The sequence below is a fragment of the Sus scrofa genome, chromosome X (assembly GCF_054392235.1).
Source record: "Sus scrofa isolate SSC_HxYL_T2T_F1_AM1 chromosome X, Sscrofa_HxYL_maternal_Yorkshire_Landrace_v2.0, whole genome shotgun sequence".
NCBI classification, from domain to species: Eukaryota; Metazoa; Chordata; class Mammalia; order Artiodactyla; family Suidae; genus Sus; species Sus scrofa.
Window position 1 is genome coordinate 50,437,980 of NC_139401.1, and position 17,462 is coordinate 50,455,441.

General features: G+C 42.5%; 1 protein-coding gene across 12 annotated transcripts in view; it reads right to left on the bottom strand.

Moving 5' to 3' along the window:
* Nucleotides 1-6,577: 6,577 nt before the first annotated feature.
* Nucleotides 6,578-17,462, bottom strand: part of PHF8 (PHD finger protein 8) — a 111,226-nt gene continuing 100,341 nt past the window's right edge. For 6 of the 12 annotated variants that reach the window (XM_085007981.1, XM_085007977.1, XM_085007983.1 and 3 more), the window contains 2 exons: nucleotides 14,388-14,497; nucleotides 13,217-13,619 (listed from right to left, as the gene is read on the bottom strand). In XM_085007981.1, coding sequence (XP_084864107.1) covers nucleotides 13,587-13,619; nucleotides 14,388-14,497 — 143 coding nt within the window. In that variant the 3' untranslated portion in view covers nucleotides 13,217-13,586. Of the gene's footprint in view, nucleotides 8,132-8,454; nucleotides 9,176-10,116; nucleotides 10,454-13,216; nucleotides 13,620-14,387; nucleotides 14,498-17,462 lie in introns of those variants that run through there. The other 6 variants (XM_085007974.1, XM_085007976.1, XM_085007973.1 and 3 more) reach the window with 3 other exon arrangements.

Sequence of the window (17,462 nt, forward strand, 5' to 3'; positions counted from 1 at the left end):
AAGGATGAAGTTGCCATCTACTAATATAAGGGAGGCAAGGAGAGAAATAGGAGTTACATTTTGAATATACTTCCAAGTGAAAATGTTGAGTAGGCCTCTTCATCTCTAGGGAGCCCATGAATTCATCTCTTATCTCTTTTGTGTTAAGACACAGTCTTCTAGGTGCTACTCATTATATTTATTGAACCGGATAATCATTACAGGGATGTGTTCAGTTTATGGAAATTCTTCAATCTGTACATTTAGAGTGTGTGCCCCTCTCTTTATGTATATTATACTTTAAAATTATATAAAAAATCTAAAATTATTTAAAAACCGTCAACATGTCAATGCTCTCCAAATTGGTCTATGGATTTAATGCAATTCCTTTCAAAATACCAGCAATGTATGTGTAGGTACAGAAAAGCTTATTCTAAAATTTATATGAAATGGCACAGGCCCTAGAATAGCTAAATAATCTTGAAAAAGAAGAATGGAGTGGGAGAAATAACTATTTGATATTAAGGGTTACTATATAGCTACATTCAAAACAGTGTGGTATTGGTGAAAGAATAGAAGCATAAGATTAATGGAGCAGATTAAAGAAATAGACCCATACAAGTATAGCTACTTGTACTGTAGCAAAGGGGCAAAGGCAATTCAACAGAGAAAGGACAGTTTTTTTTAACAAGCGATGGTGGCACAATTGAACATTTCATAGTCAAAAAAAGAACCTTGACCTAAACTTCTTACAGTATACAAAAAGTATCTCAAAATGCATCATAGACCTAAATGTAAAACAAAACTTTTAGAAGATAACAGGAGAAAATTTTCACGACCTAGGGTTAGTGAAGGAATTTTTAAAAATGACAATCCATAAAATAAATAAAATTAATAATTTTGAATTTATCAGAATAAAAAAGTTGCTCAGCAAAAGATACTGATAAGAAAATAAAAAGACAGGCTACAGACTGGGAGAAAATATTTGCAAATCACATATCCAACAAAGAATTTGTATCCTAAATATATAAAAAGCTCTCAAAGCTCTATTTTAACAAACAACCCAATTAAAAATATCAAGACTGTAACAGCCACTTCACCAAAGAGGATTTATAAGATGGCGAGTAACCACAAGCGGAAGCACTGTGTTATGTGAAGCCATCTTTTAACCATGAAGAAATATCCTGAAGACAAAAGGAACACATACAAAAAAGAGTGCAGAAGTCAGATAATCAAAACCAAAGCTCTGTTTAAACTGTGCCTAAAATCCACATACTTCTAGGCTTTTCAGTTACATGAGCCAATGTCCCATGCTTGACTTGCATTTTCTGTTATTTACAACTTATCTTTGTCTATTATATATTATTAAAGTCAACATCATTCAAGACTTGACTCCTCTCACCTCCAGAAAATTTCTCATGGCTGCTACTCTTCCTCCCTTTTTCCTTTGAGCTCTTCCAATCCCTCCCAAGAGTCTGAGTCACTTGCCTTATCTCTCCCCTCTCCACCTACCCACCCAATACCTCAAACCCTTGTGTAACTTTTGTGCTGTTTTATTTCATCTTCTGTTCTTTCCTTTGTTACAGCACTGACCCTGGTAAAATGCAACATTCAACATCTGTCACACAGAATTGTAACTGTGTTTCTGTCTCTCCCACAAGATTGTTAGTTCAAGAGGGCCCAGTAGTCCCTTGACTCAGCTCCTCTCTGCCTCAGGGTTTCATGCATTGACCTATAAAGATGAGGCTCAGTTGTGGGAGAGGAGGGAGGCTGAAATCCATCCAATTTCATTTACTAATGCTTGAGTATCCCCCACAGCTACCTGCCTTCATGACTTTGCTGAAGAGGGAGACATTCAGGCTCTCTCAACCTGGATCATCTTTCTATTTCTAAATCCTACACCTCCCTCTTTTTTTTTCCCCTTTTTAAGGCTGCACCTGCGGCTTATGGAAGTTCCCGGCTAGGGGTCGAATTGGAGCTGCAGTTGCCGGCCTACGCCACAGCCACAGCCACACCAGATCTGAGCCGCGTCTGTGACCTCCATCGCAGCTCGTGGCAATGCTGGATCCTTAACCCATTGAGCCTGCCCAAGGATTTGATCCCGCATCCTCATGGATACTAGTCAGGTTCTTAACCCACTGAGCCACAACACGAACTCCCCAAATCCTACCCTTTCAAAATCAAGGCCTACTGTGGAAAGCAGAAGGGAACTACCTGGGTCAGTGGTGATGTTCTGTGTCTTGATATGGTGTGGCACACACAAGTATATGCATTTGTCAAAACATGAAGTTATACCCTCAAGTTATATGCACTTCATTGTACAGATACTTTAGTTAAAAAAGAATCACAAACATATATTGAACTCTAGTTTATGGCATTCATGCAGAAGTGTTTAAAGGGACATACAGAGGCATCAAATTTTGAAATGCACAAAAAATAAGGTGGGTTGACGGATGGATAGAGGGATGGATATGTGACAAAATAAGTGTAGTAAAACACTATAGAATCTAAATGGTAGATATATGGGTATTTGCTGTATAATTACTTTGACTTTCTGAATGTTTGAAAATGTTCATAGTAAAAATGTCAGGGGGGAGAAAAAGGGAGGTGTGGGTTACCATTTCTGGTATCTGAATAGCCACTGCTCTGGTTTAGACTGGAATCTTGCAACCATCTTCACGTTGGGCTCCACACTAACATGCTTTTGTCTCCACCCCCCCACCCCCCACCCACCCAAAGATTGCCAGAGAAAACATTCTGAAACATAAACTGGGCCTCCATGATCATGTTCCTGCCAACCTCTTTGGCTTCATCCCACATTTACCATCTTACTCAAGCCTGCACACCAACACAACTCAAATACGTGTACTTCTCCCCACACACCCGGCTGCTTCAATTTTCTACTTTTGTTTATGCTGTTCCTTTTGCTTGAAATGCTCTATTCCAACTCACCTTCCGTCTTCCCTTGCCTGGTGAATGCCCTTCAATAGTCAACTCAGGTGTTGCTTCTTTCTAGAAGTCTTTCCTGCTCCTCAGACTGGGTTCAATATCCTTCATTGCCCCCATAGCACCCTATACTTATTTGTAACATAGTATTTATCCTAGCATGCTAAACCACATGCTCCTTAGGATTGAGTCCTTCAAAGGCATACACAGGGCCTGACACAAAAGTATCTTTGAACTGGCATGGATAGGCCAGCACCCTCCAGCAACTTTGTGTCATAGATTTTAGTTGTATTTCCTCTACAGGATGATAAGGCTCACCAAACCTATTGACGCAGCCATCTCTCTATGTCCTCCAACCATGTTCCTAATGAAGCTGACTTGATTTCCTGCCCCAGGTTGAATGAAATATTCTCTCCAACTCCTTTAAAGGCTTTCTTTGTAATCTTTCTAAGATTATGGGTCTTGTTGGGCAAATTTTCTCTGGAAAAAATGAAACCAGATTTATTGATGACCTGAGTGCTAGACATTGTATAAGTTCTTTAAAGATACTAATATAATTCCCAACAATCTTATGAGGCAGAGATTTTATCTTCATTTTATAAATGATGAAACTGAGTCAAAGAAACATGAAGTAGCCAACTCAAGAGCCCATAGGAGGCAGAGCTGTAATGGAATCATTGGTCTTCTCAACTTCCAGGCACATCCTCTTTCCAGTACAGCCCATTGTCCTCAGTTTGGGCCAGATCTGAAAAGCCTTGCAACCCAAAAGTTGTAATAAGCAGTGGGAAGCCATGGATGTTTTTAAGCAGGAAAAGATGATGAAAATAGGACTCTGAGGAGATAACCTTGAAAGGCTTTGTATGATAGAATGGAATGGAATAGAAAGTGAGGGAGGTTTGACGGACTCCTGACAAGGAAAATATAAAATGGGTGTTGTATCTCTCTTACCACATTCATTGGTGAGTTCTGGCATTATGTTGTGGTCCTATGGGAAAGGAGAGGGCCTGGAAAGGTGATCTTTCTTTCTTAAGAGTTAAAAAGCTAAAAATTGAGATAGAGGAGGGCAACTTCCACCTCCTGGGTTATATGAATGGCTGACTCCATGGTTCTGCCTCCTGGAAATGGCCTGGGATACCCACACTTTATGGATGTAGAAATCCAGAAAAAGGTTCAAAACTGATGGAGAGTTGGGCGAGGCTTTCTTGGGGAAGGGCAATGAATGGGTCATTAGAGGGCGAGACGGTACCTTCCCCCTCCCTCCTTCAGAAACTTCCTTACTTGTCTCCCTATCTTCATCTCTCTCCCTCCTAATCCACTCCTATGACTGGCAAAAGGATCTTTTAAAAAAGCAAGTTGAGTCATGCTATTTTCTGCTTGATGGTTCTCTGTCACTCATGGGATACAGTTACATCTCTCAACAAACATCAAAATTACATATCCTCCATTATCTGATGTTTTAAAATAAACATTGTGCCTAAAAACTAATCAATTTTGATCTTATGCCTTCTCAAACTACACATTCCCTTTGGAAGACTCTGGTTCCTCCAGGTGAAAACCGGAGCTGTAGTTATACTGAATTGCATGTTCTCTGTATGCACATGTTTTTTTCCCCCTCCTGGTTTGGAATACTCTTCCCACTGTTCTCTGCCTGATTGGCTAATTATTTCTCATCCTTCAGTTCAAACATCACCCCTGACAGGAAGCCTTGCCTAAACTCCCTACTTTCCCAGGACAGACTCCCTAATCAGCATTCTGTTCTCATCTCTATCATCACATTGTACCATCTGGTGTTCTTCTCCACTCAGCTTACTGGAAAGCAAGTACCATTTCAGTCAACTTGGCATGAACAGGGTCCTGATGGAAAGGGAGGAGCCTGTGTACTTAAGGTAGGGAACACAATATAGGCAAGCAGAAATGTGCCATGTGTACTTAGGACAGGTCAGGGCTGGAGGATTCAGTTTGGGAATCAACAGCATCCAGAAAGTTTAGGAGTGACCATGTATTAGAGGGCTTCATAATTGAGATAATTTCATCTGTCAAATGTAGAAACTGCTATCAAGACAAGTAATCTCCCCCAAATTACTTGGTCAGTCATCGAGAAGGTAGGTTCTTAGCGACAAGTCCGATACACTTTTCCACTCCATATTGGAAAGAGAGAAGACTGAAGTCGGGTGCTCTTGTTCTTCCATTTTTTGGCCAAAAGTCTCTCATCTGCTGGCACTTCCTGCCTAGATGAGTAGTAAAGTAACCAAGACTCTATCTTATCCTCTAACCTAAGGCTGATGACAGTGCTTTAGCCCCTTACTGAAAAGATGGGGTGGGAGTTGGTGACAATGGGAACCCAGCCCACCAGTCCTGCAAGGGCTCTTAAAATTCCTCCTCTCTTTTCTGTTGCCTTTCCACCAGGAGACACAGTTCCCCATGCTCCAGACAAGAATCTTCTCTATCCAAATCCTGCCTAATATCAAGCTTCAGATTGGGAGAGCTGGAGGACGTCATTTAGCCAGTAGGTGCCAAACCCAGCCAGTTTCATCCCAGATTCACACAAGCAAAATCTCCAGGATGAAAAAAATCCTGGTTGGGTTCAAACTCCTTTTACAATAACCCTCAGACAGTAAGGAACTGGCCCTCAGGCACAGAGAGTCCAAGTGGTGGTGAATTTGGTGAGTCTTCCAACACCACCCCAGGGGCTCCCTTACGACACAACTCTCAATGTTATATCTTGCACACAAGTACTCAATAAACATCTGATGGGTCATTGAGTTGCTTAAGATTTTCTAACATGATGAGAGGAAAGAACATGAATGTTGGAGTCAGGTAGATCTTGCTGTGGAAGGCTAGTGGCAAGCTTCAGTCTCTTTCACTGTAAAACAGGGCTAGTGACTATCTCCTGGGGTTGTCAGTGAGGATTAAATGACATATCCCAGGTAAAATCCCTAGCTCAATGCCTGGCACTGAAAAGGCACTTAAAATGGTAGCAGTTATCAGTGAGAGGTGCTAGAACACAGTGATTAAAAAACAAACAAACAAACAGATTGTGGAACCAGGTTGGCTCCACCACGTATGATGTGTGATGTAGGAGGTTTCCTTTGCCTGTTTCTTTATCAGTAGAATGAGGGTATTGGCGAGATGAAATGAGTCAACATACATAGAACACTAACAGCAGTGTCTGACACAAGGAAATGAGCATGGTATGCCAGCTCTAATAATTACACCCCTTGCACTGGCCTTAAGCACAGTAATCAAGTTCAGCTTGAAGAGCATGTAGGGGATTGGGGGGATAAAAAAAAATTAAAAACCCACAACTCCACATTCACAGAAAGAGAATACAGGTGTCAGTAAAAACAGCCTACCAACAAACTTGTCAGCCTCCTTTGCATTGTTGGACACCTTTCTCTTCTGCTCACTATACTTCTGATTATCTGGTTTTGGTGTGTGAACTGTGTCTCTTGTGAGGGCAGAGATCCTGTCCCATCTCCACCTCAGGCTGGGCACCAGGGAAGTGCTGAGTTGATGGGAGAGACAGGGAAGATGCAAAGAAAAGGCAGTACTCCTGGACCCCAACACTCCACCACACCCACCACCACCACCAAAAAAAAAAAAAAAAAAAGAAAAAAAAAAAGAAAAAAAAAAAGAATGCCGAGAAAAGCAATTGCCATGATAAATCACTTTTATCTCTATAGGAAAGGGAGGATCTAAAAAAAAATATAAATTACATTAGTAACACAACATAAGAAAAAAACAGAGGGAAAAAAACAACAGAGAAGTTTGTATGGTGATGCTATTCTAACCTGTTTATAAAAAGGCCCTGCATCAGAAATTCACAATCCTACCCACTTCTAAAAATATATTTAGACATGTACAGAAGCGGTGGGCTTGTTTTTAAATTGCTTTTTTGTAAAAATATATTAAAGGTGAATAGAAATCCTCTCTCCCTGCCCCCTACCCAACCCCCAGCTCTGTGCTAGGGATTAGAGACCAGAGGTAACTCTCTCACCATGTTCTAAACCTTGGTTATGACCATTCCCAACCCCTCCCCAACTCACTTCACTTAGAACCTGAAACATTAAAAAAAAAAAAAAAAAAAGCACACTAGCCTCTTTGGAAAAGCATAAATCTGAGGGTAAACTTGCTTTTCATTTAAAACACAAAACAACAGCAGGCTCTGAGAGCCCAACTAAACTAAACAGAAACCCAGTCAAATGGAGGTTGGGTTTCAGCTCCACAGAAACTTCTAAGAAACAGAGGGGAAAGAGGCCTGGAACCAGGGGGATATGCTAGCAATTAGCTGCCTTTGAAAGATCAAGGGGAAGGGGGTGTTAATGGGCAGAAGGGCTGGGGTCCTGGTCTTGGTTACAGCAGTCAGGGCCTAGTCAGGCAGTTGCCTACAGAGACATAGGCTGCCCCCCTTCCCTCCCTTGCTTCCCTCTGCTGCCTTGAAATACCCAAGAAAAGCAAAGCTGGGCAGAAAAAGGGGGGAGAGTGGAGAACCTCACGTGCTGGGGGGGAGGTAGCCAGGCTTTTTGCCTTTGGTGTGACTAGATGGAGGACTGCTTGGCCCCTGGGGTCCCCAAGATAGAAAAAGCAAATGGAGCTAAGGGACCCCTGATTCCAAGGAAGGAGAGTAGATGTGGGGCTGTGGAGAAAAAAAAGACAAACTGGAGACACAAAGATGACTAGGGAAGCCTCACATATTCCCTGTGGCCTGCATGGTAGTTGTTAAGTTCCCCAGAAGCACTGAGAAAACTGGGGTGAGGTCAAAGTGAGGGGTAGAGAACAAGGATGCACTCCACTTGGGTAGTACCAAAATGGAGAGAGGGAGACATTCTCCATCCAGTCCAGGTCACCAGGGAGGCAAGACAGGCGGAGGTGGAGGGAGCTGGGGAAGGATGAGGGAGGGGATGGGCACTGTCTGGACAACTGAAACATTCACAAAGGGAAAAGGGGGAGAGAGGATCAGATGATCTGCTCCTTTACAGATGGGCATCTCTGCTCCTAGGCTCAGACTCCCGAGTGGCCTGTCTGCACTCTGCTTGAGTGTCCACTTGACATCTGGAAGTGCAAAGGCCCAGGAGTGAAGGTGTGAGTTCCGAGGTCTTCTTCAGACAAAGACCTCAAGGTGAAGAGAGAAGCAGGGAGGCTCCTGATGGAGAACCCAGGGGTGAGCTGTCCTGCCACATCTTCTTCAGAAGGTCCAGGCTGTGCTCTGTGGTACAGGTGAAGGGAACAGGCTGCAGAGCAAGGGCTATCTGCTTCAGTGGCAGGTGCTTTCAGGCCTTTGGGAGATGGGTTTTGCCTCCTGGGTTGGAGCCTACTGCTATGTGAATAATGCTCTGCAGGACCTCAAAATCCAGGCAAATCTCTAGAGCTCACCCTGGGACAGGTGGCTTCATCTGTAGCCACTCCAAAGTAGCTTCCTCCAATGAGCCACAAAGTCATGGTCAAAGGCATGGGCATTGGTCCTCCCCCCACCTTGAGAAGTGATAGAAATCTCTTCTTCCCAAGGATGAGTAAAGTCAGCCCGTGGTCTTTCTAGGCCACCTCTGGAAATGGCCCATGGTGGGGCAGTAAGGAGACTCTGGGCCCTCCTCTTTATTTCCATGAAGCATTTGGCAAGAGGGAGCAGAGGCCAGAGCCTTCTTCCAGGAACAAGTCTGGAGTGGGACCCATCTACTGGGCTGAGGGTAGGAAGGAGAATGGGCAGAGGCAGGTTTTTGGAGACAGGGCTGAAGCCATAGAAAAGTGTTGAGCACTGGGCCTCCCATTTCATGACCAGGGAAATACCGAGGTGCCCAGGCTCTCCTAATGCCTCTCCTCATTCTGCCTTCCAGCTCTAGGTGGGGGCAAGAGTAAAGGGCAGACAAGGGAAATGGACTAGAGCAGCAGAAAAGAGTTCTAGTCAGCTGGAAACCTCTCCCATTTACCTGCCACTCAGAGATATGGGAAAGAAAGGCAGGATGCTCTAGTGGAAGTGGGGAAGGAAGTTGAGGGGGTCGGTGAAGGGGCCCGTGGGAGAGTCCATGCCTTTGGTCAGTTCCAAGAAAGCAGGACAATGCCCCTCAGCACCTTGTCCGGGGCCAGTAGGATCCAGGAGTGCCCCGAGAATTGACAACGGAGAAGGCAATGGGGGTGAAGGGGTGAGGGGCAGGACACAAGGGAGCTCACAGAAGCAGTTTTCCATTTCTGTGGATTTTCAGGATACGGCCGAGTCTCTGCTTTGCTGTAGCCAGGCCCTTTTTGGGGCGCTTTCCTGTGGGGGAAGGTAGAGGTAAGCAAAAGGTATGGCAAGGGTGCCAGCAGTAGCACCAGCACCAACTATCCTTGGGCCACCCTCTCCTCTAATCCTCTGTCCACAGTCTCCCCATTTTTTTGCCTGGCTCCAGGACCATCTTAGGCCAAGAAGCCCTTCTTAACTACTTCTATCCAACTATCTAACACCACATGCTTTGGCTTTTCCTCCTATGACCTCCTGCAGAGATTACAAACTCCCTAGTTAATCTGTCTGAATTCTTTTCTTCAGATTTCCTTGGTACTAATCATTTTCCTTCGTAAATTCTGCAAAAGGTGATTGTGCGTCCCCATCCTCTTATCTTGTCCACCAGGATTGAACAAGTTCTGGTTAGTAATTATAGCTCAGTGTCCCTGAGGTTGCCACTCCCAGGGCCTTGTTTCATTAGAAATCCTTATTTTCATCACCTCAATAATCACCCCATACCAATCTCATCACCCTTGAGCTGTAAAATCTAGGGACTGGGCTTTCAAGGTCAAAATGAAGAAAAGGGGGGCGTGAGCCCTCCTGCCATTCTCTTTCCCCACATCATTCACCTCCCAAGTCCCATGTGATCTCCTCCATATTTGATCAATTTATCCCCTTCTTCATTCCCTCTGCTAGAGCTTCAGCCTTTCTTCACTGTAGCTTGAACTTATGCACATACCTCCTTCCTAGTCTTCCTATCTTCAGCCCACCCTCCACTCTGGCCCACCTGATGGATCTTTCTAAACCATGTCTGATTTTGTCTCTGCTTAATGCCAGTTAATGTCTTCTCATGGCCTGTGAGGTCAAATCCAGGCATCTTAGGTTGTCCATCAGTGTCCTTCCCAGGTGTTCTCATTTACCATGGTGCTTACTTAGGGTCTGAAGCTGGTGACCCTAAGATCCTTCTTACTTCTAAAACCATTTGTCAGTCATACCTTGTCCTGCTTGATTGCTCTGAGAGCCAACTGAAGGGCGTCGCTGGGTCAAGAAGACACCAGGGGCCATGGGTGTGGTGCTGCGGTTTGCCTGGGCCATGCCAAAGGCATTGGGACGAGCAGTATACTCATGGTCAGCAAGACTTCCTGAGAGGGCCTCTTGTTTAGGCTCAGGAGGAGGCAGGGGAGAGGAGGAGGTGAGAAGCTGTGGTGTAGTGGCCAGAGTTGGGGCTGGCGCTGCCACACTGAGATTGGGCTCTTGAGGGCGAGGCTGTTCTACCTCCTTCAACAAAGGCTTCTTCTTGATATATTTCTTCTTTTGGGCTTTCTGTAGCTCCTGAAACACAAGCCAAGTGGGAAGGGAGATTTTAGCAGTGGAGAAAAGAGAAGAAAATTTCCCAGAAAGGAAACCAGACAGTGGTCAGTGTGGTTCTGCAACCCGCCCCCTCCCCAAGCCTAGTTGGGATGTATGCACACATAATACACAGGGCTGCCAATACCTGAGGTCATCTCTTTGGTACCACCCATCCTTAAGTCATCACTGCCACTAATCAGTACAGCAGCAACAGAAAGATAGAGTTCAGAGACTTGGGTTTTGGTCTTAGCATTGCCACTTATGATGTGGACCACAAACACTTCTAATAATAATAGCTAAACTTAAGCCAGTGGCTAAGGCACTTTATATTTTTTACATCATTTAATCCTCAGAATAGCTCTAAGAAGAAAAAATCCTTCATTTTACAGTGAGAAAACTGAGCCCAAAGCCTTATAACTTAAGAGTTGTTCAGTTCAGAATTCAATCAGGTTTCTTTGAACACCCACTTTGCACATTTGTCAAAATGGGACACCTGCACATGAGAGTAGCCACTTTGGAAAGAGATTAACTTGGGTTCAAATCTAGGCTTGTGGTCTCTAAGCTGGATGACCTTGTTTAAGTTACTAACCTTTCTGAAACTCAAATGCCTCATCCATAAAATGGGCAAAATAATAGCTTTCAGTGTTATCCGAAAGATTAAATAATGACATAAAAACACATAGCACATAGCAGGTACTCAACGAGAGGTAAACTATTATTCAATCTTCATCTCTTACAATGGTTTCTCTTCCTCTTGCTGGTCTTTTTCTTTTAATAGAGGACTTGACAATCTTCCAGGTCACTGGATCTTAAAACCACAATTTTGGATGGGAGGAATGCTTCTTACAATATCTTGGATTTCATCCATCCATTGCTCTATAGATATATATACTATCCACTGTGAAGTGGGTACCTGTATAGTGGGCATCTGGAGCCCTGAGAACCTGGAAAGTGGTGCTGAGAGCATGTGACTTCACCTTCTGAAATGCTACATAGCCACACAGACCAACTCAGTGATTACATTTCTTTTGCCTTCTCTTGGCAACACAGGCCTACTCCTGCCTTCGGAAGATCTGACAGGCTGTGGCTACCATAGGAACTTCTGAGGGATAAGAATAATAATATTAGTAATACATGCCAGGCACTGTTCTATAATTTAACTCATTTAATACTCATATAAATCATGAGAAGAAAGAATTAGAATTCCATTTTTAGGAGAAGAAACTAGCACAGATAGGTTAAGTCACTTTCCTAAGGTTATAGGACTAATAAGTGGCCAAGCGGGATTCAGACCCAAGCTATCTGGCTTCAGAGTCTCTTTTCTCAGCCACAGTGCTTGTTATTCCACTCATATCAAGAACAGCACTTCTGCTCCCCGTTTCTCTCATCTGAATCCAGAAATTATCTCTTCACACCCAGATCTCATAGCCTAAATTTTTCTACCTTTGTTGCCTGTCTCCATCTCATATAATTCACCCAGATTCCCCCAGAGAAGACTAGACTATCTTATGACAGGGCCACTTTCACCTTCTCAATTCCCTTGCTCAAAAGGCCATTAGCAAGTCCAACCCAGATTGAAACTCCCTGGCTTGATATTCATGGCCTCTCACAGTCTAGCCATTTATACCTGGCCATCCCTAATGATAATGATGAAAAGCTAATGTATCTATAGTACTTACTCTGTGGCAAATGCTTTTTATATATATGACCTCATCTAATTCTCAGACAGAGTCTACAAGGAAACTGAGGCACAGAGAAATTAAGTAACTTGCTTAAATTTTGAATTCAGGCAGTCCAGCTCCAGAATTCATTTTTTAACCTCTATTTATCTGACTCCATTCCCCAACATGAATCCTCCAATCCAGGAAGATCTATTCATCCATTTATTCATTCATTCAATCACTCAACCAACAATGACTAAACATATGCCTAGCATAGTAGGGACATTAAGTTAAATTAGATATGTCCCCACTCTTGAGGCCCTTACAGTTTAATAAGGGACACAGGAAAGTACACTTATAAGTATCATGAGAGAATAATATGGAAGCAAAGACACTAAAATAAACTGGTAGTCGATGGTGTGAAGGAGTGTTAGGTAAAGGCATGCAAGAGGGCATAATTCCCAATGGGCGGAGGGAACAGGCCCAATCTGATACACAATCTGATACACTGAATGAATTATGAATACCATAATGCAATAGCATGGCTGGTGTAAAGAGCATATATGAGGGACTGACACAAGTTCAGGGAAGAGAGGTAACCAGAGACCAAGTTAAGAGAGCCTTTTATTGGGAGTTACCATTGTGGCTCAGCAGATTAAGAACCCAACTAATATCCATGAGGATGTGGGATCAATCCCTGGTCTCACTCAATGGGTTAAGTAAGGATCTGGTATTGCCGTGAGTTGCATAGGTTGCAGATTTGGCTCAGATCTTGGTGTTGCTGTGGCTGTGGCATAGCCTGGCAACTGCAGCTCCGGTTCAACCCCTAGCCTGGGAGCTTCCACATGCCACAGGTGTGGCCTTAAAAAAAGGAAAAAAACAAAAACAAACAAACAAAAGAAGAGGGCCTTGTGTGCTATACCAAGGAATTAATTTCCTTCTGAAATACTTCCCTGCCCCCTCTAAAAGCTTAGCCTGCAAAACCCTTCCCAAATGAAACTGAGAATCTCTTCTTTGAGGTCATCCCTGATCAATTCAACCACAAGTGAGCTCCTTAGAAGGCACTAAGAATAGTTTTCACACCTTTAGTTAATTTTTTTATTTAAAGCATTTGAACTCCTTCCCTCCCCCCTTTTCAAATTACATCTTACATATAGCACTAGGATATACATAACAGAGAGAAATTCTGGACAAAGAATGGCCACCTGGCCTGGTTGGTCTCTGCTGCTTCCATCAATAGCCTCCAAGACATTTCTAAGCAACTCTAGAACTCCGTAAAACATCATATTAAAAACATAATTCTATTAAATTTTATTTAAATAGGATGTAATTACTAAATTATATAAACATTTAACTATTTCATTTTATTTAAATAGCAAGTAACAGGAAATTTGAAGTTAGAGGATATGAGTTTGAATCTTGTCTCCTCCATTTACTGGCTGTATTATCCTCGACTAGTCACTTAAAGAGAGCCTCATTTTCTTCACCTGTAAAATGATGAAAATATCATCTATTGAACAGGGCTATTTGGCAGATTACATGAGACATTGTACATGGAAGTACCTAACAAAGAGCAGATTATCAATAAATGCTATAAGCTATAGGATGTGGCATGAGGATCTAAGAAGATGTTGGTAAGGACAGAACCAGAAGATTCACCTCCAACTGTTCCCGGGGTTGCCAAGCACAGTTAAGAACTCTGCAAACTATAACATGCTAGGAGGTCAACCAGATTCTAGAGCAAAAATTAGCAGGTGAATTTTTCTTTCGAAGCAGGAGCTGAAGATCAAAGCAATAATAGTATTTGGTATAGAGGGCAAGAAAAACCTCTCCCTCTAAAACCAAATTCCAATACTGATGGGAGACTGAGAATTTGAGTGTATTCAACTGAGTTACCTCCTTGGGGCTTCATCTGAACGCAAATGCTCTCACCCAAGGACAGACTTGGTCCTTCCCATCTGAGAGGTTTTTACACACCCAGAAAGACAAGTCATATTAGCAAAGGCTTTTCTCTGGTCCCTATTATCTTTCATCCTAAATCATGCCAACTGTGTGACCTGTGGAAGTTGCTTGTCATTGAGTTGGGAAATGTAGGATATGTGACGGAGCTGGGATACTGCCATGAATAAAGATCAAATATTACCCACTTCCCAGTGAGAAAAGAGTGAAATCCTATCAGCCTGAAGGTTTGAGTTTTGAGGCTTTCAGTCAAACTGGGATTGGTGGCAGGGCCATGCCTAAGTGTCAGCACCTACCTGCTGAGCCAACTTTGCAGCTGCTGCAGCCAACCCTGTCTCAATGGAAGCTACCCGGGTCCCCTCACGCACAGGACGGTCCTGCTTCGGCAGAGTTGGGGTCACACGGGCTGCAGAGGGAACAAAATAAAGGCATTTATCTGAATGTCAACCATATTCCAAGAGCCCCCCCAAAGTTGGTCTCATTTGTTTTCCTGCTTCTAGCATTTTACAAAGCCAGATTTTGCTTCTCATTAGGTAAAAAGCTAATTCACAAATGCCCAAAGTATACAAAGTACATGTTAATTAAAGGATAAAAGTTAATTTTCATGAATTGGCATATAAAGTTGTCCATGTTCTACTCCTTACCCACCTCCCCAGCCTTATTTCCACTCCCATAGCCTCAGCTTCTCCAGACAGAATGGCTTCCTTATTATACCTCCAGAACATGTACAGCTCATCCTCTCTCCCCGTGCCTTCAGCCTTACCATCCACACTGCCTGGAGTACCCTCTTTTCGCCACCTCTTCAAAACCTGCCCATTATTCAAAAGTAAGCTGAAATCAATCTTTGATGCAAAACCTCTAGAACCTCTTTGGCTCACACTGACTTCCCCCTCCCTTGAACTTATGATATGTACAAGTCACTTAATATATAGCACATACCATCTTGTCTCATTCTCTAATGCTAACATGTATTATTTTGTCTAAGAACCAGGCCATGAGTTCCTGAAGATCTTCTTGTATAACATTTTTACAATGCTTTAACAATCTTGAATCAAAAAATAATTACTCATCCCACATTTTACATAGGAAGTGTCTTTCAGGATAACCAAACAGTCCCAGATGATGAGGAAAAGCTCTTCTTCAGAGAAGAATGCCAGCTAATAGATGGAGAAGGAATGATAAAATCAGAAAATCACAGGTTTTAAGCTGTAATGAAATAACTGATTCTAGGGAATTGAATATTCACACAGTAACAAAGTATTATATATTACCTCGCAGATTATTTACTAGTCTCAAGAAAAAAACTAGCTTTACAATGGTGAGATCAGGAGACCACCCCCTTAACTGCGTATTAATCTTATTGTCACTAACAGCAAGATGGCCAACTTCACGGGCCTCCTAATGCAATACAATAGGAAATTTATAGCATCACCTGGGAAGTAGTTTTGCTAAAGACCTAACATCAAGTCTAGTCTTTAGGAAAAACATAGATTACAAAAAAGTTAAATAACATGGTGAAAAAACAATCACCCTGTAAGATGACTGGATTGGTTTCATTAAAAACATAATGTCACAAGGAGGCAAACAAACAACTGTCCTATAGGATGTGCTACTGGACAATTATACTACTTTTTATAACAAATGAATAGCATAAAGCAAAAAAGGAAGGGAATGCTCTAAATTAAGACAGACTCAAAAAACATGAGAGCCAAATGCAACGTGGACCGTATTTAGATTCTGATTTAAACAAACATTATAAAAATACCTTTTTGTTAGACAATTAAGGAAATTTGATTATGCACTTGGTATTAGACAACTTGAAGGAATTATCAAATTATTATTAATTTTGTTATGCATGTGGTTATATGAGAAAATGTCTATTTTTTTAGAGATGCATACTAAAGTATAAGGTAGAATGGGGAGGGAATGACACTATCTGGGGTTTGCTTTAGACAGCTTTGAAAAAAAGAAAGTGATAACATGAGTCAAATATGGCAAAATCTTGATAACTGTTGATTCTCAGTGGTGATTGTGGGATTTCACTCTTTAATTAATGAAAAAAGTCAATGTCACAGCAAAAAGGGTGCTGGTGGTATCTGACCTAGATTTAAAGATTCCTTGGTTAGGAGTTCCCATTGTGGCTCGACTAGTATCCATGAAGAATCGGGTTCAATCCTTGGCCTCGCTCAGTGGGTTAAGGATCCGGCGTTGTCATGAGCTGTGGTGTAGGCCAGCAGCTGCAGCTCCAATTTGACCCCTAGCCTGGGAACTTCCATACGCCGCAGGTTCAGCCCTAAAAAAATAAAATAAAATGAAATAAAATAAAAAAAAGAAAGAAAAATTCCTTGGTTAGTTGGCTATTATTATTACTATAAAGGAGATGTTCAGTATACAGATTCTAGAACAGGTAATTCAGGAGGCTGAAGTCCTTTCTTTAAAGGTGATATTTTACTTGTTTAAAAAATGATCAGAAGCACATCCAGCAAAAAAAGTTAATGCACAATTTTCAGTCATGTATCCTTGAGTAACTTTTATATTGTTCTCTATAGTCTTGTTTGTGTGGTGGGTTTTTTTTGTTTGTTATTGTTGTTGTTTTGTTTTTTAGGGCCACATCTGTGGCATATGGAGGTTCCCAGGCTAGGGGCTGAATTGGAGCTGTAGCCACTGGTCTACACCACAGCCACAGCAATGCGGGATCGAAGGTGTGTCTGCAACCTACACCACAGGTCAGGGCAGTGCTGGATCCTGAGCAAGGACAGGGATCGAATCTGCAACCTCATGGTTACTAGTCGGATTCATTTCCCCTGCACCACAACAGGAACTCCCATGTGGTGGTTTTAAAACAAGGCCTCAAATTCCTTGACATTTTTCCTATTGATAGGTGTGAGTCTATGTTCCCTCCAGTTGAATCTGACCAGACTCATTCTCTAATGCTAATGTGTGTTATTTGTAGCCTATAGAATGTGATAGAAGTGAGACTGCATGACTTCTGAGACTAGATCAGAAAAGGCGACTTTAGTTTCTGCATTGCTTCCTAGAACACTCACACTTAGTATGATTGCCTTGAGGCCATCAGGCAGTGAGGAATCTAATCACATGGAGAGGTTACATGTTGGCACTCTGCTTGGTACTTCTAGTGTTAGAATCCTCCCAAACCAGGCACTAGACATGTGAGTTAATGAGACTTCAGATGATTCAAACTCTTGGCCATCCAGCCTTCAAATTTCCCCAGCTGAAGCACCAGACATCATGGTTAGAGACAAGATGTCCCCATTGTGTCCTTTCCAAGTTCCTAACCTGTATCATACATGAGCAAGTTATTGTTTTACTCTGAAAAAAATATTAACCTCCTTGATTATGCCTGAGTTTTG